Genomic DNA, 22,805 nt, shown 5'->3' with positions numbered 1-22,805 from the left:
ACATTATGTGTATTTTTTCTCAGTATAATTTAGTAAAACTAATCTGAAAATTCTCACAGATTCAGCAGCTATGATGTGTTCCATACCTCCTAAAAGTTTTCCTTGTGAGATAACCAGTTAATTTGATTGAAACTAAGAAACTTTGAGAATTTAAGAAATGTACTAGTAACATACTGTGAATCTATCTTCAGTATAGTTTTTTGTTAATAATTTTTAAAAGTTTTTGCTTGAATATTTAAATTCCGTTTCTTAGTATACACACATTTTTCAAATGCTATTTATGTGAATTTTTACCTTATTCAAAATATATGGTAATTTGCCTAGGACCGAGCACATAGAATTGGACAAACCAAGACTGTCAGAGTGTTCCGCTTTATAACTGATAACACTGTAGAAGAAAGAATAGTGGAACGTGCTGAGATGAAACTCAGACTGGATTCAATAGTCATTCAACAAGGTGAGCCTTAGACCTTAAAAAAATTTGCCCAAGTTGTATTGATGGATGTTTTCCCCCTGGATGTTGAAGGAGATTCCTGTTATTAAACATCTATTGACTCAAGCTAGCAGCCAGAGATAGTAAGCTTTAGTTTTGCTAAAGGGATATATTCAGGCTCAGAAAGGTTTACATTTGAATATTGACTGCCAGTTAGCAATTCTTTTATACCATCTGAGCCTGTTTTTTCATCTAGTAAATCAGGATAAAGGTAACTACTATTTAGGATTTTTAAGGATTAAAGGTAATAATGTACATAAAATACTTAGCATTCAGTGTGGTGCATAATGAACAGAGCTATGGTGATTATGATTTACATGTACTAAGCACTCCATTGATGACTCTGAGGGATACTGAAGAAATAAAAATGAAACTCAAACTGATTATTAATACTCTGTCTAGTCTGCAACTATTTATTGAGCTCCCAGCAGATGCCAGGCACTGTTCTTAGTGCTGACAATACACTGGTGAATGAAACTGACCAATGTTCTTACTTTCAAGGAGCTTATAATTTAGTGAGAGGGAGAAATGGAATAAACATTTATGGAAATAGGACTAGAGGAAAGTGGAATTTTATTTTGAATTAATTGAAGGAAATTTCAAGTTCTTACTGTAGATCAGCTTTTAAGGAAGAGATTTATGTTTTCATGAAGCTATTGTTGATGATGAGACGTGGAGAAAAGCCTGGCCGGCATGACTCAGTGGTTGAGCGTTGACCTACGAACCAAAATGGAAAAAAAAAAATTCTCCATAACTTTAAACTGACATTAGTTATTTTCCTTCTCATAATGCATCATGAGCATATTTTTTCTGTCTGAAAAACTGAGAGGTACACTGTTACCATGTTCACTGATAATGTATGTATCTTGATTTTGTCAACCAGTCTCTAATTTCCATATAAATGTCACATTTCTTTGCTATCTGTCTCATAATGCCAGCCATAGTGTTGGTCACACGTCTGAATACCTGAAGACAGTAAATGATTGATTATTTCTAGTTGTTTTTGTTAATAATAGTTTAACATTGAATCTTGCTTTGTGCCAAACAGTCTTTACATCCGTTATGTCCTTTAGTCTTCATGCCAGATTGAGGCTAGCATCAGGTAGGAGCAAGTCACTTGTCCATCGTTTTTATACCAGTACAGCTAGAAAGTGACTCAGACATGGGTTCAGGAACTATATTAACTATTAGAGTGAAGTGTATAATTAGGAAAATCTCTGGGAACTTAAAGGGACTTGCGAAAGAGTGAAATTTCTCATGGGTGATGCAATGATTAGTTGTTTTTCCCCCTCACAGTTATCCATGTGTTTAGAAAACACCTGCCATGTGGCTCTTGTTCTCAATTATTCTCACCTATGAAACATGTTTGTTTGTTTTATATTAAAATAATATTAATTCCTTTACTTAGAAAATCTGTTTGAGTTTTTCAGCTTATTTTTTAAAGTTACTTACTGGGGCAGATTTTGTGCCAGTAGCTTTGTTACTCGGGTGCATGCCTCTGTTACTGTCTTGTGGACTTAGGGACAAGACGAGAACCCCGGAAGCCCCGTACGTCTGAAAAGCTTCCTCACAAGGAAGCAGTTTACATGAGCCTAAGGACAGTTTCGACAGCCGTGTGATGGGTTTTAACCCAAAGAAAAATGCTCTGTGGACACAATAGTTCCCTCTTATCCACAGTTTTGCTTTTTGTGGTTTTGTTATCCATAGTCAACCACAGTCTAAAAATGCTTAAGGGCTATTTTTAGAAAACAAAAAACACAGTTCATAACTTTTAAATTGTGTGCTGGCTCATAATGTAGCATAAATGAAATCTCCCGCTTCCGTCCCACTTGGGACATGAATGATTCCTTTGTCCAGTGTGTCTATGCTGTACAGCAAGCATATCAAACTCCTGTAGGCCACATACCTCGTTTATTTGGCCCGTGTTAGCCTTTGAGTTTGACATGCTTGCTGTATAGGCTACCTGCCCATTAGTCACTTGGTAGCTGTCTCGGTTATCAGAGAGAGACCACATTCACACAACTTCTATTATAAATATATTCTCATCAAGATAAACTTTCAACAGTTTCAGTTCTTAAGATTAGGGAGTTTTCAGAAATTGATGTATATTTTGGTCCTTACATAAAATTTGGAGATTTGAAGTTTTTTTTGTACTCCACCATTCTGAATAGGAAAAGTTGATTTTAATATTGCTAATAATTTCAATTTTACATATCTCAAATTACTATTATTCACCCAATACAAGAATATATTTTATTGACTATAAAACAGGTTTCATCACATAATACATAAATAGGTTTAGAAACATTTCAAAGCTTACCAAGTGAAAATTTGGCTTTAAATTTTATATAAAAATGAAAAGTATATGTGACATATGAAATGACTGATATTTGAAGAAAAATGACACACTATTAGGTCTGACATTTAAAATTTCAGGTTTCCAGTAAAATAAAGTTCAGTTAACATTATACAACATAATATTTTTTCAGGAAGACTTGTGGATCAGAATCTGAACAAAATTGGGAAAGATGAAATGCTTCAAATGATTAGACATGGGGCAACACATGTATTTGCTTCAAAGGAAAGTGAGATTACTGATGAGGATATTGATGGTATTTTGGAAAGAGGTGCAAAAAAGGTGAGATATAGATTAAATGATAATCTTTGCAATATGTGAAATATTTTAAACCCAAACTGAGGAAAGAATTGTTATGTGAATTATAGTGTTATTTCCATAAAAGCTTTTGTGTACTGTGAAGCCTAACCCACTTGACCATAGTTCTGCTTTTTAAATTCTTAAACTAAAAGGTGTTTCTTTTGTTCTTAGACTGCAGAGATGAATGAGAAACTCTCCAAGATGGGTGAGAGCTCCCTTAGGAACTTCACAATGGACACGGAGTCGAGTGTTTATAACTTCGAAGGGGAGGACTATAGAGAAAAACAAAAGGTACTTACACAGAGGCTTTGCTGACTCGAAGGCTTTTTTTACTTGAAACTTGGAATTTTCAATGTTAGTTGTAAATTTATTAACATTTAGACATAATATCCTCTGAATATTGTCTAGGCTAAATATGTATCTACATTTTTCTCCTAATTTGAGTTGTAGTATACATTTTGTTGCTCCTCCCCCCCCCACCCTTGAATAGAATTATTAATTTGGTCAAAAAATACTTACTGAATAGCCTGTGCTCTTCACTAGACATTATACTACATGTTGATAACAGTGTTGAACAAAGTATCGCAGTCCCTGTTCTTGTAGAGCTTGTAGTCCAGGATTTTATGAATGTCTTTCCATTTGCAAGCAGTAATCTAAATCAGCGGTCGCCAATCTGTGATCCATGGACCACTGGTGGTCCATGAGGTCCGAAAGGTTGGCGACCGCTGGCCTAAATGATGTATACAATGTAACTAGCATTTCTGTAAGATATGCAACTAGATATAATAAAAGTCTGTGATTTGAATTGTTTCTCATCTGCTAGATTGCATTCACAGAGTGGATTGAACCACCTAAACGAGAAAGAAAAGCCAACTATGCCGTTGATGCCTATTTCAGGGAAGCTCTTCGTGTGAGTGAACCTAAAGCACCCAAGGTGAGTTGACAGAGCAAAAAAACTTTGATATTGGAAATGTAAAGCATTTTTTTCTCCTTTTTTAAGTATGTTTTTATTGCTTTCAGAGAGAAAGGGAGAGGGAGAGATAGAAGCATCAATGATGGGAGAGAGTCATGGATCAGCTGCCTCCTGCATGCTCCCTACTGGGAACTGAGCCTGCAACCCAGGCATGTGCCCTGACTGGGAATTGAACCCTGACTTCTTGGTTCATAGGTCAAGGCTCAACCACGGAGCCACACTGGCTGGGTTCTTTTATTCTTACCAAATTTCCCAGGAAATTTACATTTCGTGTGATTTCTTATAGTGTGCCTCAGTCAGTTTTTAATTGCTAAAAGTTTTCTTAAAATTGATTTTGGATCTGCATTTAAATGATTGTTATTTCAGTTGTATTGAAATATGAATTTTCTTGCTTAAAAAATTGGTTGCCATGGTTTATGGACTAAAGATGATTAGAGATAGATTTAAAGCAAAATAGTTGATTCTTTACGGACAATATAATTTTCTTTTTCTCTAGGCTCCTCGACCTCCAAAACAACCCAATGTTCAGGATTTCCAGTTCTTTCCTCCACGTTTATTTGAATTATTGGAAAAAGAGATTCTGTATTACAGAAAAACTATTGGGTACAAGGTAATAACAAATAACACTTTGTTCATAACTAATCTGGTTTGTTTTTAACTTAATAAAATAAATAGAAGCTCTTGGTACGTTTTCTTGCATGGTTGGATTAAAATTTGTGAAATGTCATTTAGTTTAAGGGTTAATTAGTCCATCACATTTTTTGTAAATTTTACTGATTGGTGACATAGGAAAATATACTTTTTTTAGGTACCTCGAAATCCTGACCTACCAAATGCAGCACAGGCACAAAAAGAAGAACAGCTTAAAATTGATGAAGCTGAACCCCTTAATGATGAAGAGTTAGAAGAAAAAGAGAAGCTTCTAACACAGGTATAGTCTTCAATCAATACAAAATTTAGTAACTGTTGTTTTGTAAGGTACTGTGTTGGGTGGGGTATACAAAGGAGTACAAGTTTTGGGGATTAAAAATGGTGGCGGAGTAAGTGGACGCTGCATGGACATGCTCCTAGGACCAAACTATAATTGCAACTAAAATACAGAAAAACTTCCTGAACAAAAGAGTACAAGTTTTTGTTTCAAAGTGGAGCAATTGAAGATGATAAAACATGGGTTAAGGCTATATTTTGATTGTCACTAGTTAAGGTAGTTGAGAAGATGATAGATTTGCACCAGCCTTGGTTAAGTGGGTGTCCTTTTGATTAACTTTCTTCTAGTGTTCTCATCTTTCCTTGTGAATCTTCCACATTGCTACTAAGTTATAATTGTCAGTTATACATCTTTGCTTGGTGCTTTTTGCTTATCATCCTTTAGAGTTCAATAAAAGTCTTTCAGAATCTGGCCTTAATCTAACATTAAAGCTTCGTTTTCCCTTTTCTTAGGTCTCTGCTCTTTAAGCTATGTTCATTCTTCCTGGCGAACTCCTTATCTGTCAGAGCTCAGTGAAAATGTCACCTTTACATGCAGCATTTCTTACTCTCTTCCAGTTAGATTGAGTATTTGTGCAATATATGTGTACATGAAAAGTTACCACTGAAAAATATTTAATTTAAAAAAAGATAAACTAGAACCCTGGCCAGGGGGTGGGGATGGGGGTGGGGGGGCTGAATGTCTAGAGCACCCACTCTCGGCACCAAGGGGACACAGGTTAGATTCCCGGTCAAGGGCACATACCTGGGTTGCAGGTTAGATCCCAAGCCTGGTCAGTGTATGCATGCAGGAGGCAACCAATCGATGTGTCTCTCCCACATTGATGTTCCTAACTCTCTCCTCCTCCCTCCCTTCCACCCTCTCTAAAAAGCAATGGGAAAAATATCCTCGGGTGAGGATTAACAACAACAACAAAAAGATGAGGAACAAGCCAAAATTAGTATTTTCTGTAATACTTACAAGCATTGATAAAATGTAATAGCATCTTTTCTAAGTTTATTGTGCTGTGATTAAATATTGTTTCTGTTGCTTTGAAGGGATTTACCAATTGGAATAAGAGAGATTTTAACCAGTTTATCAAAGCTAATGAGAAGTGGGGTCGTGATGATATTGAAAATATAGCAAGAGAAGTAGAAGGAAAAACTCCAGAAGAAGTTATTGAATATTCAGGTAACTCTTACTTTAATCAGTATAAGAATGTTCTCAGCCTTTTGGAGAGCTGCTGGAAAGTTCAGATTTTCTTACTCTGAATTACTGTGTTTTGATAAGCTAAATTTTGCCTCAACTTCTTAAAACTGAGTTAGAAAATGTTCCCTTCTTTAAAATGACACAATTGTTTATTTTTTTACCCTAGCTAAATAGCTATAGCCAAGAAAGTAAGAATAGGTTGCTGAAAAGTATGCTGTCATTAATACTTTATCTCTCTCCATAACTTCTCAAGTGTTAAACACCTGTTTCTTAAAGTCAGTTGGATTGTCAAGTGTATATGTGTAGTTGGGCTGTGATGAGTCTGCTTAGAATTTCAGAGTAGCAGAAATTGAAGAATTGGGAGGTATTTAAATCATCCAATTTATCTCTTTATTTTTTTTTACAGTTAAGGAAACTGAGAAATTATAAATACCTATCTACTTTCCAGTATTATATTTGGGAGAACTGGAAACATTTCTTAGCAAATAAAATAAGAGCATTAATACTAACAAGTTATATTTCTCTCCCTCCCACCCATCTCATCTGTCCAACTTTTATTTTACAGCTGTGTTTTGGGAAAGATGCAATGAGCTCCAGGACATAGAAAAAATTATGGCTCAGATTGAAAGGGGAGAGGCAAGAATTCAAAGAAGAATTAGTATCAAAAAAGCACTTGATACAAAGGTACTTGGCACATTAATAAATGTGGTAGTTAGTAACTTCTATCTGTATAAAAATTAAAATAACCTTTAACAAAGAAAAGAATGATGATTTAAAATTAGAGTTTTCTTCAGAGAAAAACGTTTAAATGTTACAGGTATTCTCTCAACTGAATTTACCTCAGATTTCAGTTGCTGTATCTGGGTCTGAGGCAATCAGCTCTTTCTCTTTAGAACAGTAAAGACTAAAATTGTTTTAGGACAAAGAGGATATAATGCAATTGAGGTGTTATGGGTAGAAAATTCTGATTTGAAATATAGCATAGCTAATTTTACTAAAGCTGAGTTTGAAATCCAGATTATATAGGATTTAGATTTTATATAATGTAAAATCTGACTTTGCTAGATTGGACGGTACAAAGCACCTTTTCATCAGCTGAGAATATCATATGGTACTAACAAAGGAAAAAACTATACTGAAGAAGAGGATCGTTTTCTGATCTGCATGCTTCATAAGCTTGGATTCGACAAAGAAAATGTTTATGATGAACTGCGACAGTGTATTCGCAACTCTCCTCAGTTCAGATTTGACTGGTTTCTTAAATCCAGAACTGCAATGGTGAGTGCTTGGGTCTTGTGTAATGCGCAAGCGGTTACTATTCTCTAACTAAGGTAACTTCTTTTCTTAGAGAAAATTGTGCTTCCACTGCTTCTTTGAGTTAATTTTGTTAAAATATTGTTGGTGTCATAGGTTAAATCATTAAAATCCCAGTACCATCTATAACTTGAGTTTATTGGTCCTATCCTTTACTATTATAGATACTAACATGCCCAAAAGTTTTAAGTTTGGGAAATATTGGGATAAACAAAGTTTAAACATCTTTATATTTATAATACGATTTCCTTAGGTATATTTAAAACGTACTGTCACTCTTCAAGATGTGGGATAGTGGGCAATCTTTTCATGTTTGACGACTGAAGAATTTTCCCCCCCAGTAAACATCCAGAGGGGTTGCTGTTTTGTGAAACCCTAACTTGGGAAATGCCGAGGTACAAATGCATTATAAATGTAGTTAGAGGTTATAGATTCAGTTGCTAACGGCTCTACCATATGCCCTTTCAAGTAGGAGCTATTTATATAGTTCATAAGGAAGCACAGTTTTGTGCTGAGTAAAACAAGACACATAGGGTCACATCGATTTACCATTACAATGCCATGGTGTAAAACTGTGTATTAACTTTCATGTTTTATGTTGAGTCACACATAAAAATTAATAATATGTATGGCCCCTTATGATAAACAGTTGAGGTGTAATCCTTTCCTAAGAGCCAAGAGAATTCATACTGCAGCACATCTGTAACACATCCTGGCATATGTGCCTCACAGTGCCCCTGTTAAGGGAAATACAGTGTTCTGCCTCCTAGCTCTATGCTATTGCAAATATTTCTAAACCTTGTATGGTATATTCTATAAAACAGTATTTTAAAATGATTTTTCTGTGATTGTGTAATAGTATCACTATAAGAAAATAATTTTTGCTCAGGAAGGAAGGGAGCTGCTAGCCAGCAACAAGTAGACTCCTGTTTTTTTGGGGGGGAGGGTTATCTATTTCTACACTATACTCTAAAATCTTCTCTGGAGGTTGTATAGGTTACTAGAGAGAGAGGAGGTAGAGCTCATCGTAAACTTCATTGCCTATAATTTCAAAATTGGGGAGGATGGCATGTGGTACTGATAATGCTTTTAAGGCAAAGATTATATGCACCTGTTACTAAAGTTATAGTTGGTTTTTAAAAATACATTTTTATTTCAGAGAGGAAGGGAGAAGGAGATATAGATAGGAACATCAGTAATGAGAGACTCATTGATTGCCTGCCTCCTGCACATCCCCCACTGGGGACTGAGCCCGCAACCCGGGCATGTGCCCTTGACCGAAATCGAACCCAGGACCCTTCAGTCCACAGGCTGACACTATCCACTGAGCAAAATTGGCTAGGGCTCTAGTTGATTTTTTGACCCTCAAATATGCACACTATTACCTAAGTTTGGATATAAATGACAGTTCTCAGGCATAGACTCTTAGTAGCAGTGTTGCATATATTATGAGATAATCATTTTCACTGTTAATTCTGAAGTGAATGAAGGGTTTATAAAGAATCACAGTAGTTTGGCTTTAAATAATAAAAATATTTACAAATACGTTTTTATCCTTATATTTATTACAGGGGTGTAAGTGACTTTATATTACTCTATTTAAACATTCTTTAACTATAATCATGAAACGTATAATGAAAAATACAAATACTGTGTAAATTTGTGTTTGCACTCAGGAGCTCCAAAGGAGGTGTAACACTTTAATAACCTTGATTGAAAGAGAAAACATGGAACTAGAAGAAAAGGAGAAGGCAGAGAAAAAGAAAAGAGGACCAAAGCCTTCAGTAAGTAGTCACAAATATGTGAATACTAGAGGCCCAGTGCACGAAATTTGTGCACGGTAGGGTCCCTAGGCCTGGCTGATGATCAGGGCCAATTGGGGCCTTCTGGCTGCTGGCTGCCAACTGGGGCCTCCCTTCCCTGGCTGCTGGTTGCCGGCTGGGCCTCCCTTCATTCCATGCCGCCCCCTGGTGGTCAGCACAGGTCACAGTGAAAGGATAGCACTCCAGGCTGAACTCCCGCAAGGGCACTTTGCATATTAACCTTTTATATATATATAGATTTGAGCACTTAATTTTTTTCTTTTTAAGAATATGTGCACTACTTGGCTATCATTGATATTAGGTTCCTTTTGTTTTGGTTTTGGTAAATAATATAGCCTTGGGTCACTTAAAGTATAAATTAAACTTGATTGCATTGTGGATGACATCACATTATGATATGATAGTTCATAAATATGGGGGATTTGTGGAAATCTGCAAAGTATGAATGCCAGGAGTGTACACGTGACCTTGGGGAATACAAGTTATAATTTAGAGTGTTTAAAGAAATATTAGGATTAACTTAAGATGGCCAAAGCACTGATATTACATATTTGCTGTAAAGAGAATTATAAGCGTTTTATTTTTCTGATATTAAAAGTTACTTAATAAAGACTTGTTTCCATTAACTTAAAAAAAAAAAAAGAAATAGTAAGAAAGCAATGGCTTTACAACTTCACTATGAACTTGATTTATTGTCCTAGTGATTGATATCTTAGCAATGTGAAAGTAAAACTTTTAAGGTAAAGAAGCCATCTTGTTATTTAATAGTTTATAAAATCATGAATAAATAAATGTTTCTGGATAATATCTGATATATACGTAATCTCACCAAATACTTTTTATTACTGCTTTCTTTTGGTAAGAGGGCATTTTAGATATTTGGTGTATTGATTTACCTGCTGCTCGTGAGTTATTTCATTATTAGCATTAAAAAATTTTTTATTTGTTAGTAATATGAGTAGATAAGATTCTGGGTAAGAGCATCTAATACCTATTACTATGTAGCAGTTATTAGTAAAGTGCTATGGTGTGTCTGTTAATACACTTAACATTAACATTAGTCTTGTGATGAAAAGTAATCCTTCTGTTTGTTTATAGACACAGAAACGTAAAATGGATGGAGCACCTGATGGTCGAGGAAGAAAAAAGAAGCTGAAACTATGAATACACATTTGTTTCATAATCACTAACTTTAAACCAGTAGTTCTTTAATTTACGGGTCTTCATAAGATGTACTGTACAATGCTCAATTGTTATGTCATTCAAAGACATCAGGTTCATCTGTTTATTGAGCTAGAAACATAGTATGTAGTTTCACTTTTTTAAATGCAACAGCTGTGCTGAAATTTTTTTATCATTAACACTTGAAATAATAAAATAGGCTTCATTTATTAATAAATGTTTCATTTGATTTATTTTTCTATTATAGTTCCATATGTGAAGATTGTGCCTATTTGTTTGTCAGCTATAGTTTCTACACTCACAGGGCTTAAAAAAAGCAAACAAAAAAAAATGGCAAATGACATTTGTCCCTTCAGTTTTCACTTCTGTAATTGTTTTAATTCACTTTGCCTTTGCAGAAATTTGGGTATCACCTTTGTAGTGCTATTTAGTCTCATCTGGAAAGATTGTATAAATTCTCCTTGCTTATTATATGGGTAGAATGGGAGAAAAAGGCAAGAAAAATTATCATTCTATTCTATGCATATTTCTGTTACGCTTTCTGTTTCTGTAGTTGGTTGTGAGGTGAATAAGCCCCATTCTTTTGGGAAATGGCCTTTTAGTTGTATAGCCAAAGACATTTAGTATCTTCTGGTTCCTTAGGTGTTACCATTTTATAAGAGGGATATTATTTTTTTTAATTGGTGAAATTTTGACTAATTACCTTCTAAAGCAGCCACAACTTAGAAAGATAATGTCAAAACTAAGGTGATTATTTTCCCAGCCAAAATAAGGTTGTGAATTTGTCATGCTGTTAAACTGAAATTGGTAACAAAATGTATCCCCTTCCAGTTTACCTTTTTTGAGTTTTAGAGAATTGAAAACTTTATTTTATTATATTTTAAAATAATTTCTACATGTGAGCAGCAAGACTGACTGTAATTCCAGTTTTAATTTTCTATGGACGGACTTGACAAACTGGAGACCCTGCAGCAGGATTACCCAAATTGTAGTGTCAGGATTTAGCTGTACCAGAAGCCTTTATGTGCTACACATAATTTGTATAAAGTTTTATATGTACAAATTGGGTACATAAACAGTTCTCCATTTTTCTAAGGGAATGCAATAAATGTAGCATCGTGAATAAATATAACTTTTATAATCCTTAAGTGGTCTTTTCTTTCCATTTCTTTATCTTTCTTTTCTGAGTTGATTTTTATTCACTTATTTCCTTAGGACATTATCTTTTCCCTTTACTTCGACTTCTTCCTTTAAAATTTCTGTGTGTTGAACAAAACAATGTTTATGGCAAATGTAGAGTAATTTGAATTTATTTTGTGCTCCCCCCAAAGTGATTTCTATACTACCTTGGATTCTTAAGATAATAGTCATAGATCTAATGCAGGGGTCCTCAAACTACGGCCCGCGGGCCACATGCAAATACAAATACTGTATTTGTTCCCGTTTTGTTTTTTTTTACTTCAAAATAAGATATGTGCAGTGTGCATAGGAATTTGTTCATAGTTTTGGTTTTTTTTTTAAACTATAGTCCGGCCCTCCAATGGTCTGAGGGACAGTGAACTGGCCCCCTGTTTAAAAAGTTTGAGGACCCCTAATCTAATGTATGGAAAATTTGAGGAAAGCTTACTCTTTTTCATGGAAGGAGCTACTAAGAGTGGTGACCTCGTTTTGGAAGAAATAGGAAAAATAAAAGCCTGAGGAAATGTTACAGGGGACACACAAAGAAGGGATGTTTTCTAAAGGAAGAGAAGTGGTCTAAAGCTGGGGTGGGGGTGGGGGAATAGACAGTAGAAATGCAAAATGAATCAAATATATAGTGCCAGCCCCTAAGAACATGTGGACTCAAATACAAAAGAAAGGGAAACACTTGAAAAAAGTATGTAAGAAACAATACTCAAATTTAGTGTATCAGTTTAGCCAATTTGTGAGACTGGTGTTTCACAAGTTAATTTGGCTGTTGCTACTGTATGTTTACCTAGAATAAAGTAAAGCCATGTTTTTTATATATACTGTTAAAGGAAGGAAGCATGGTCAGACCGTGATTTAAATAGGAACTATGTTGGAGAAGATAGACTAAAAGTTGAAAGTATATTTCCATTTTTTTTTCCAATTTCCATTGAGGAAGAAGAAGCTTTAAACGTAGAATGGTGCCTGAGGCCAACCTAGAAGCTGGTGCTTACATAGGTGAACAGGGTTACAGTCGTTTGTTATTCAGAATGTTACGTTGAATACCTGAGTAAGGCTATCTCTCTATATCATTAGGAAGATTATATTTTATTGAGATCCTGATAAAATGTAATCATTTTCAACGTTAATATTTTAAATATTAACATTAAAACCTTGAAGAAATGATAATGGAGATTTTTCTGTGGAGGCAGACAAGGTCAGAGCCAAGAGGAAAGGCAGGGTACAGAAGGTTATCATGGAAAGCTGCAGGTGTCTAGCAACAGGCAAAACTGGGAAATCAAGGACCTCACCCCCAGGGTAACATTACCATACCTTCCCTAGTGTATCTTTGGTCATGCAGTTTTGAGCCCTTGACATTCCATAGCGCTGGTCATGTGATTTGAATTCTTCCCTGCTTTTTCCAACTATGGCATGTTTCTAGTCATATGCGTTAGGACACCCCCCCCCCCCCCCCCCTTAGAGGGGGAACGAACAAGGGGGCTGCAGAATAGTCTAAGCATTAAGCCTCCAGGACATTGATGTTCTGACACATCAAATACATCTAGGCCTCAGTTGTGTTGTCAGCTCCAGGCCCAGAAAAGCAGGCTACCTCAGGACTAGCTGCATTGAATAATGACCCCCACCCCCAAGGACACACCTGGAAAGCGGATGAGTATTAAGACTAGAGGCCCGATGCACAAAATGTGTGCACTCGGGGGCGGGGGGGTTCCCTCAGCCCAGCCTGCACCCTCTCGCAGTCCAAGAGCAGGCCTAATCCGGCAGTTGGACATCCTTAGTGCTGCCGCAGAGGCAGAAGAGGCTCCTGCCACTACCACTGCGCTCGCCAGCCATGAGCCCGGCTTCTGGCTGAGCGGTGCTCCCCCTGTGGGAGTGCACTGACCACCAGGGGGCAGCTCCTGCATTGACGGTCTGCCCCCTCCCTGGTGGTCAGTGTGCCGCTCAGTGGATTTGAGCATTAGCCTTTTATTATATAGGATTCTCCCCTAGATCCTCCCCTAAAGTCCCCTGCCCTTAAAAGCCCTTAGGATGTTCCCGCACTTTTCCCTTCTTCATTGTTCCCCCTACTTTTAGAAGGGATAACTTTATCTTTCTCCTATGCTCCAAAGGCCCCTTGCCTCTGTAACTTGTTTCCTGAGCCTGCTTCTACTTCTCCCTTCTACTTCTGTGACTTTTTTCCTTGTTTTTAAATTTCAGTCAGCTTTTCTTTTTCCCCCCTATATCCTCTTCCACCTCTGCCCATCCCCCTCTGCCTGTGATTTTCTAAATAAATGTGCTCTTATAGTTTGAGTCTTGGCTCTGAATTCTTTCCTAGGCAGAACTCAAGTATTGAGGTTCTGAACCAAGGTCCCATCTGATTCCTCTGGTCTAATATCTGGCGCCATTCTCGCTGCTGCCAACATTTCCAATAGCAAACTTATTTATTTAGAGTACTTAACATATAGTAGATGAAGTGTGCCTAATTTTATAGCAGTGCTTATACTTATTACAACGTATTAAAAGTTATATTTACCTCGGAAATCTGAATGAAACAGTCCTAATTTAGGGTAGTTGCATTTATATGCACCTCTAAATGTTGGTCTTCTTTAAAGGAGACACAATACCTTGTTACATGTAGATATATCATAGCAAAAAAGTAAACTGATCAATATTTAGTATTTAACACTTTGCTAATTAGCCTATCTGTTGATAGCTTTCAAATATTTTTCTCAAATAGAATTATGCTTTATAATATTGTTTATGTAATCTTAAAAATGTTAATTCAGCCCAGCCAGTGTTGCTCAGTGATTGAGCATCGATCCATGAACCAGGAGATCATGGTTCAATTCCTGGTCAGGATACATGCCTGGGTTGCAGGCTCAATCCCCAGTAGGAGGCATGTAGGAGGCAGCCAATCAATGATTCTCTCTCATCATTGATGTTTCTCTCTCTCCCTCTCTCTAAAATCAATAAAAACATTATCTTTTTTTTAAAAAAAAAGTTAATTCAGTGAGCAATCTTGAGCCAGGCTAGTAAGCCAAGACAAGCAGAATAGGGAAACTGAGACGGTTAAACAGCAGTTTGCAGCCATATAGAAAATCTAGATGCAAGCAGTTTGCAGCCACCTATTAAATCCTATCTTCCCTAAACCAGGGACATGTAAGAGTAAGTGAGGGTAAATAGCTTAAATTACCCTACTCAGGGAGATAGCAGGAATCTAATTAGTGCCATTTGCCAACCCTACCCAAGGACAGATGAAGAGAATAAACCTCATTTTGGTACATAAGCATAAAGCTGGTGAATATTCTATTGAGATCCTCCCCTAAACACCCAGCCTTTAAAACTTTAAAACCCCTCAAAACAAAGGTCCCACCTTGTTCTCTCCCTGCCAGGAGCACACTGGAGCCTTCTCTCCTCCTCCCCGCCCGCCCCCCCAACCCCCACCTTTTTCCTCCCACAGGCAAACATCTCCTCAATTCTAAGGGACCCCAGGAGGCTTGCAATCAGGACAGCAATGGGCAGTGGCAGTTCATCCCGGGCAAACCACTTGAACCTGTCCCCAAGGCCCCCTTTTTTATGACTTCTTAGCCAAAGCAGCCCAGCCTAGGCTCATTTCCCCAGCCCTTGTTTTACTGCCTCCAGCTTTAATAAACGTCCTCTAAAATTCTCCTGGACGTGTGTCATCCTTCCTGCACGAAGTCCAGAACTCACACACTACCCACTGGCCTGAGGCAGACCCGTTCAGGACCAGGTCCCCTTCCAGTAACAATCTCAAGTTGAAAAAGTATGAGGAAGTTGAATCAAGTTCAAAATATTGCACTTGCTCCAGGCATTGAACACATTCCTATTGCCATTTTTAATTTTTATTGATTTTAGAGAGGAAGGGAGAGGGAAAGAGATAGAAACATCAATGATGAGAGAGAATCATTGACTTGCTGCCTCCTGCACACCCCCCCACTGGGGATTGAGCCCGCAACCCTGGGCATGTGCCCTTGACCGGAATCGAATCTGGGACCCCCGGTCCGCAGGCTGACGCTCTATCCACTGAGCCAAACCAGCTAGGGCCCTATTGCCATTTTAAAGAAAAGGGCAGGCAGCTCTTTTAAATATAATGATGTAACCTATTTCAATGTATCTATCCAAAACAGTGCATAGGCCCCACATTCAGATTTAGGCAGCCACGGTTGAGAATCTGCTCAAGGTTAGGCAGTCACCCGTCTCCGGTGAACCTCAACAGCATAAATGTGGTAGGCAGTTAGACAGACGTGAGCAGAGCAAAGACGATGGGCCAGGTACAAAAGATCACCAGAGTGAAAAGCCCTACGTGCCTAGCAATGGACAGGTGCAGGATGGGACGTCATCCCCAGGGTGACCTTTCCTCCCCTAGCACATTGCTGGTCTTGCCATTTGGACTATCCTACCTTTCACATCACTGATCATGACCCCTGACCTTTCCTCCCTAGAGATAACATCTAGGTAGGCCTCAGTTGTATTTCAGCTCTAGGCCCAGAAAAGCTTCAAACCAGACAACGCAATGGCCAACGGCATTGAATAATGACCCCCTGCCCTGGTGCTGGCCAATCAGCCAGTGGAGACCACAACCCTGAAAGGACACACCTGGAAAACTGTTGAACATTTTATGGAGATTTCCCCAGTGTCCTCCCTTAGAAACTGCACCCTTAAAACCCTTAGGAAAGGGGACACGGCTCACTCTCCCTCCTGGGAGCCCACATCTTTTCCTTCCTCCTCCCCCCCCCCCCCCCCCAGGCTCATCACCTTTACCTCTCTCACTTCTAAACTATAAGGGCCCTCCTTTTGCTTCTGTAACTTGTTTCCTAAACCCATTTTTTTCCCATCACCTACTTCTTCCACCTCTGTGATTTTCTAAATAAATGTTGTCTTATAGTTTGAGTCTTGGCTTTGAATTCTTTCCTAGCCAGAACTCAAGTAGTACCAAGGTTGCTGAACCCAGGTCCGGTCTGACTCCACCAGTCTAACACCTGGTGGTGTTCCCAACAGAAACATTCTAATGTCCTCACCATGGACACGCAGGTCTCTTACTCTTGCCTGAAACCACTTTCTTTCTGCTGTCTCGCATCACTGAGCACTGCATGTTTTACTTGAAAAACCTGTTACTCTAAGTCTGATGTAGTTTGAAAATTGAGATCACAGTAAACTCCAGGCCTTCAGCTATAAGCTCAAAACCTTCACCGGGGAGCTAGTTAGAAAAGCAGAATCTAAGGCCTCCTCCCAGAACTGCTAAATTAGAATCTGCATTTTAATAAGATCCTCAAAGGCGATCCATGTGAAAAGCACTATTTTAAAACATGTTGCCAAAGAAAGTAAAATTAAACTTAAACAGCTATTTAACATACCTCCAGATTAAGGTGACCTCCCAGTCACATGGATTTTATTTTAAAGTGTAGAGTTAGGAAGATTATTCAATAGTATTTCAGAGAAAATGTTTTTATCTTGAATATTGGATATGCAGATAGCTTACCAGGGGTTTCTCTGGTTGAAACCGGATAACCAATGGGTCCGGGCTGCCTGTCGCCACTTGAGCCAATTCAGCAGAGACAGGGTTGAATCATATATGAGTGTTTATTCCAATACTGCCAGCAGTATGGGAGAGCAGTTGGTCACCCACAAAAATCTGCTCTGACCCCCCTTGCCAGTTGGCTGGTTATAGACACATGAGGGAGAAGATAGCTACGTGCAGCTGCGAGCTACAAGTGTAACATGGAAAGGCAAGGGTAGAGTCTGCAGTCCGGCCTTCAGGAGCTCCAAGTCCGCTAACAAGGTGGCTAACCTTCTATGATGTTACAAACAGCTCAGCCCGTTCCTGGGACTGGAGAATGCTCAGCGTTCCTGAGAAAAACTCCTGGAGGAGGTCAGGGTCCAGGTGCAGCGACCAAATCAAAGCGTGTCCTGTCCTTGGTCTGCTCTCAAAATGTATTTCTTTTCTGAGTAATGGACCCATCTGGGCTCTGAGGTGTCTTATCTTTTATAGGCTGTTTCATCCTCCAGTTTCCCAGGGTCTGTAAGAAAACTTACCTATAGTTAGTAAGGTGAATAATTATTAGACAACTGTGGCTCTGTTCTCATTACATGTCCTTTCCCACTCTCAATTTTCACCATTACAATCAAAAGAGAAGACTCAAGTGATTTACATGAAATCCATTGGTGATAGATTAGGAAGGCGGGAATTGGAAAACCTCTGGAATTGGATGAAAAGTAAAATGGCCCTGGCTGGTGTGGCTCAGTTAGATGAGCGTTGTCCTGTGCACTGAAAGATCTTGGGTTGCGGGCTCAATCCCCGGTTGGGGAGCATATGGGAGGCAACTTATCAATGTCTCTCTCTCTCCCTCTCTAAGAATCAATTAAAAAACATATTTTTTTAAAATATATTTTATTGATTTTTTACAGAGAGGAAGGGAGAGAGATAGAGAGCTAGAAACATCGATGAGAGAGAAACATCAATCAGCTGCCTCCTGCACATCCCCCACTGGGGATGTGCCTGCAACCCAGGTACATGCCCCTGACCGGAATCGAACCTGGGACCCTTGAGTCCGCAGGCCGACGCTCTATCCACTGAGCCAAACCGGTTTCGGCTAAAAAACATATTTAAGAAAAGTAAAATGATAGACACATACATCTTTTACATAGACGGGTACAGGATAGTTAACAGTCAACAGTTAACATGATAACAATAACTGGGAGGATTTATAGGGTCTGCCCTAGTGCATTGGTGGTGCCGTGAGGGGTTTGGAAAAAGGAGTTTCCCTGCCATTTCAACGTAAGTTACCTTACGTGCAAAAGACAATAGACAAGCTCAGTCAAGGTAAAGACTGGCCTTTGTCATGGAAGATTCTAGCCTAGGACATGTCGACCTGCCATAAACTGCTTTTAGTTAAAAAGGTTTAATTTCAGACCATCCTTTGTGGTTACTTTAGGTCCCTGAGTTTGCAAGCCCACCATGCAGGCCTCCCCTGAGCATATCCGGTTAGCATGTGGCCCCTTTTCATGCACAGTGTTATAGCAAACGTTATTTGGGAACCTGCCGTTGGTAGTACTGAAGTCACTATGCTACCTGGCGCTGGGGTTTTTGGGTTCCCTGAAGCATAGTAACCTCTGTTTTGTAAAAACTGCTGTTTGAATTTTCCACTAAGCATAGATAGTTCTTTGTTCTGTGAATTAACCCAGCTATTCTTGGCTTCTGTAAGCATGCTTGCTTGCTTGAATACTAGGGAGAATGAGCTCACTTTTCTGGTCCTGCAGGACCTGTTTACTTCCGCACTGCTCCCATTTGGGAAAGGCCATAAACCATACAACCCCCAGACGGAGTTATCGATACTGGCACTGCCAGGCCTTGAGATACAGTCTCACTGCCCTCACCCCAGCACATAGGGCTCTTTGTAAAGCCTGCAAAAGGTCCAGAAAACCCATATTTGGGGGACAGAGACACTGGGAAAGTATAAAGGGAAAATTTCCTCCGTGCTTTTTGCTCAGACTTTGAGAGACAATTCCTCTGAGACCCCCTAGTGTAATAAAAGACTCCAAATTTGGCTTACTGATTAATTAAGGCGTCCTCTGTTTAGCTCCCTGATTTACAATATAACATCCCCAAGATAAAAATGGAGAAGCCCCAGAGAAATTTCCAAACAGATTTTATTAAGCTTATGCTCCCCCACAAAGGAAGGAGCACAGAGGAAAGGAAGGTCCACTGTGCTGGCGTGAAGGCTGGCTCTTGTTTGGCTGCTTTTATAAACTGGGGACAAAACGGGCTTGTGCACAGAGGTGGGCTTTCTGAAAAAGTCAGAAATTGTGCAATTTCCATCTCAGGGCCCAGTGACGTCCTTTTCCAGCTGTCTTGCCTGGTAACTATGGTTGTGCCTGCACTGTGGAGGGAAGATGGCCAACGACTCATTACCGCCACCCTCTGAAGGTCATGTAGCGGTCAAACCTTGATCAACTTCACATGCGGGCCAGTGGTTTCAACATCTGCAAGGAAGCAGACAGTTAGAAAGGGAGATAAAATCAGCTACCTCTGCGTTTTTCAGTAAGGAGGGCAGGGTGGGTGACATTCTTGTGGTCAGCCTCTCCGTGGTTCCTTCTGACAACCTGGTCTTAACTTGGCTTCTTGGCCACCAGTATTTTCCATTCCCGGGCCCAAGTCCTATGCTCTCTCAAGAACATCTCGGTTATATTAGAGCAGTGTTACTCCAGGGTGTGCCCGAGGACCAGCAGCCAAGACAGCATCGAAAGCCTGTAAAAATACGAATTCTCAGATCATGCTCCAATCTACTGTATCAGGATCTCTGTGGGTGGGACCCCACAATTCATGTCCTAAGCTTTCAGGTAATTAATTCTTCAGTCACACGGAAGTTTGAGGTGCACATTGTTAGCACACCTCAATATACCTGTTGGTTATCATTTTCCTTTAAATGGACTGTTACAGAACTTTTGATCATGACTTGTTGTTTTCCTGCTCTCAAATTTATAAATCTGCCCAGCCAGTGTGGCTCAGTGTGGTTCATCTATGAACCAGGAGGTTATGGTTCGATTCCTGGTCAGGGCACATGCCCGGTTGTGGGCTCCATTCCTAGATGTTTCTATCTCTCTCTCCCTTTCCCTCTTCCTTCCTCTCTGAAATCAATAAAATTATATACATAAAATTTAAATGTAAGTTGTGGGATATAAACTTGGAAGAGGGCAGCAGAAGCCTGGCTGAAACCATCAGGTCCTGGCTGGTTCGCTAGAGGCAGTGCCTCCTTGTGGTTTGTGGCTAATTGAGCATCAATATCCACATTGTTAAGTTTTCTAACTCGAGCCTTTGGCTGTGCTCTATCCTAGAAGATGACATGAGATATTTGGTATTAGCTTTTAAACCTTAGTATTATTAAAAAGTAATCAGTTTCCCCCTGACTAAAGCATAACTTTTTAAAAAAATATGTTTTTATTGATTTTAGAGCGAGAGGAAGGAGAAGGAAGAGAGAGATGGAAACACTGATGAGAATCATTGATCGGCTGCCTCCTGCATGCCCCTACTAGGAATTGAGCTCCCAACCCGGGCATGTGCTCTGACTAGGAATTGAACCAGTGACCTCTTGGTGCATGGGACGACACTCAACCCTAAAAGGAAGTCTCCAGTGGGCAGGCAGATCTTTGAGCTGCCCTGGGGTATAGGCTAGGGCTCCTTTTATCCCCTTGGAGGGGGCTTAACTGCGTTGGGCCTGTCCTGTCATCTGTCCTTGCATGAAATTCAGATGGGGCTTTTCTCCATTTTCTCTAAGGGTCGGGAGCATGGAGAAGGAGGGTCTAAGAGGAAGGAGAATATGCCAGGGGAGAAAAGGTCAGGGGGAGAATCTGGCCGACAAAACCTGAGACAATCTAGGGGAGGAAAGGGTACCTTGCGGGGAGGTCCTGATTATCTTATCTCACCCTAGCCGGTTTGGCTCAGTGGATAGAGAGTCAGCCTGTGGACTGAAGGGTCCTGGGTTCAATTTTGATCAAGGGCACATGCCTCAATTGCAGGCTAGATCCCTAGCTCTGGTCAGGCGCATGTGGGAGGCAACAAATCAATGTATCTCTCTCTCTCTGTCTCTCCTCCTCCCTTCTACTCTCTAAAAATCAATAGAAAATTATCCTCAGGTGAGGATTAACAACAACAACAACAACAACAACAAAGATAAATAAATTAAAAACTCACCAAAAGCCCTAGCTGGTTTGGCTCAGTGGCTAGAGAGTCGGCCTGTGCACTGAAGGGTCCCGGGTTAGATTCCAGTCAAGGGCACAATGTCCAGGTTTAGAGTTCCATCCCCAGTAGGGGGCGTGTAGGAGACAGCCAATCAATAATTCTCATTGATGTTTCTATCTCTCTCTCTCCCTTTCCCTTCCTCTCTGAAATGAATAAAATATATATTTAAACACAAACACACATACACCAAAAAACAAATCTTCTCTTCAAAACTTGCTCTACCATTTCTGCCCATTGTGTCCACGACTTTCTGTCCAGGGGACCTTCTCTAAACTGGCCCATGGTTTTTGCTCTGCTCAAGTCTGTCTAACCGCCCACCACAGAAACACCTTCTCAATATTGCAAGTGGAAGATTCACCTAAATTTCGAACTAGAACCGCTATTACACAATCATAGGTCATTGAACCTGAAAGAAAATATGTAAGTCTGATGTCATGTTGATGTAAGGGAAAAGTCAGATCAGATAAAGTGTGCTCATGAGTTTGGCATCTATGCTTTCTTATTTTCAGATGCAAAATTAGTGATTGCAAATGTTTCAGAAGAATGAAAAAACTCATAAAGACCTAAAGGAAACATTATTAAGATTAGTCAAAAGCAGCCAATATTTTGGATGCTGAAAAATAGGGTTTTCCTAGAATTTCCTAATAAAATTATGAAATACTATACAAGTCATTGAAATAGATGACAGCATTGCTCTCTCAAGGTTTCATTTTAAAAAAATAAATGAAAAAGAAGGTCACATGACCAATGGCGGCACCCTCATCCCTGCTGCTTGTATTTTAAATCAGAAATAATTTTGGATTTCATCTTTCATGACAGTTCTGAGAATTAGTAGTAACCACTTGGAGTACAGACTTGGGAAACTTACAGATTTGGGGAGTTCAGCAGAAACATACATCAGTCATTAGTTCATTGAGATGAGAGAATCTGATAGATGAGAACTGTGAAGACTTCTGCCCAGAATGTAAAAGTGTTCGTTGTCCTCCGTGCACTAGGCTTTGCACTTTGAAAGGTTCTTCCAAAAGTAGAAAAATGAATAAAATTCCAACTGATTTTATCTCATCATACTTCCTTGCATCCAAGTCGTGGCATGTGACTCTTTGACACGTTTTTTTCTGTTTTGTTTTTGTCTCCTAGAGGCTGTGGGATCTGTGAGGACTGATGATTGTGACAAACACTCAGCTCACCCAGAGCTGGAGGAGATAGTAGGTGTGGAGGCAGAAGCATTCTTAGCTTGTTCTTTCATGCTTCCCTCAACCCTGTCCTG

At 39.3% G+C, this 22,805-nt stretch overlaps 1 protein-coding gene across 2 annotated transcripts in view; it reads left to right on the top strand.

The window, feature by feature from the left end:
- SMARCA5 (SWI/SNF related, matrix associated, actin dependent regulator of chromatin, subfamily a, member 5) overlaps positions 1–11,765 on the top strand; it is a 37,259-nt gene extending 25,494 nt beyond the window's left edge. Inside the window, exons 14-24 of one of the 2 annotated variants that reach the window (XM_059697934.1) lie at positions 325–457; positions 2,983–3,131; positions 3,321–3,440; positions 3,973–4,083; positions 4,619–4,732; positions 4,931–5,053; positions 6,148–6,280; positions 6,864–6,982; positions 7,364–7,576; positions 9,289–9,396; positions 10,534–11,765. In XM_059697934.1, coding sequence (XP_059553917.1) covers positions 325–457; positions 2,983–3,131; positions 3,321–3,440; positions 3,973–4,083; positions 4,619–4,732; positions 4,931–5,053; positions 6,148–6,280; positions 6,864–6,982; positions 7,364–7,576; positions 9,289–9,396; positions 10,534–10,599 — 1,389 coding nt within the window. In that variant the 3' untranslated portion in view covers positions 10,600–11,765. The remainder of the gene's footprint in view (positions 1–324; positions 458–2,982; positions 3,132–3,320; positions 3,441–3,972; positions 4,084–4,618; positions 4,733–4,930; positions 5,054–6,147; positions 6,281–6,863; positions 6,983–7,363; positions 7,577–9,288; positions 9,397–10,533) is intronic. The other variant, XM_059697935.1, reaches the window with a different exon arrangement.
- Positions 11,766–22,805: the final 11,040 nt, after the last annotated feature.

Source organism: Myotis daubentonii, chromosome 5 (assembly GCF_963259705.1).
Source record: "Myotis daubentonii chromosome 5, mMyoDau2.1, whole genome shotgun sequence".
Lineage (NCBI taxonomy): Eukaryota > Metazoa > Chordata > Mammalia > Chiroptera > Vespertilionidae > Myotis > Myotis daubentonii.
Note: the sequence above shows the minus strand (reverse complement) of the source record. Positions and strands in the feature narration are given on the sequence as shown.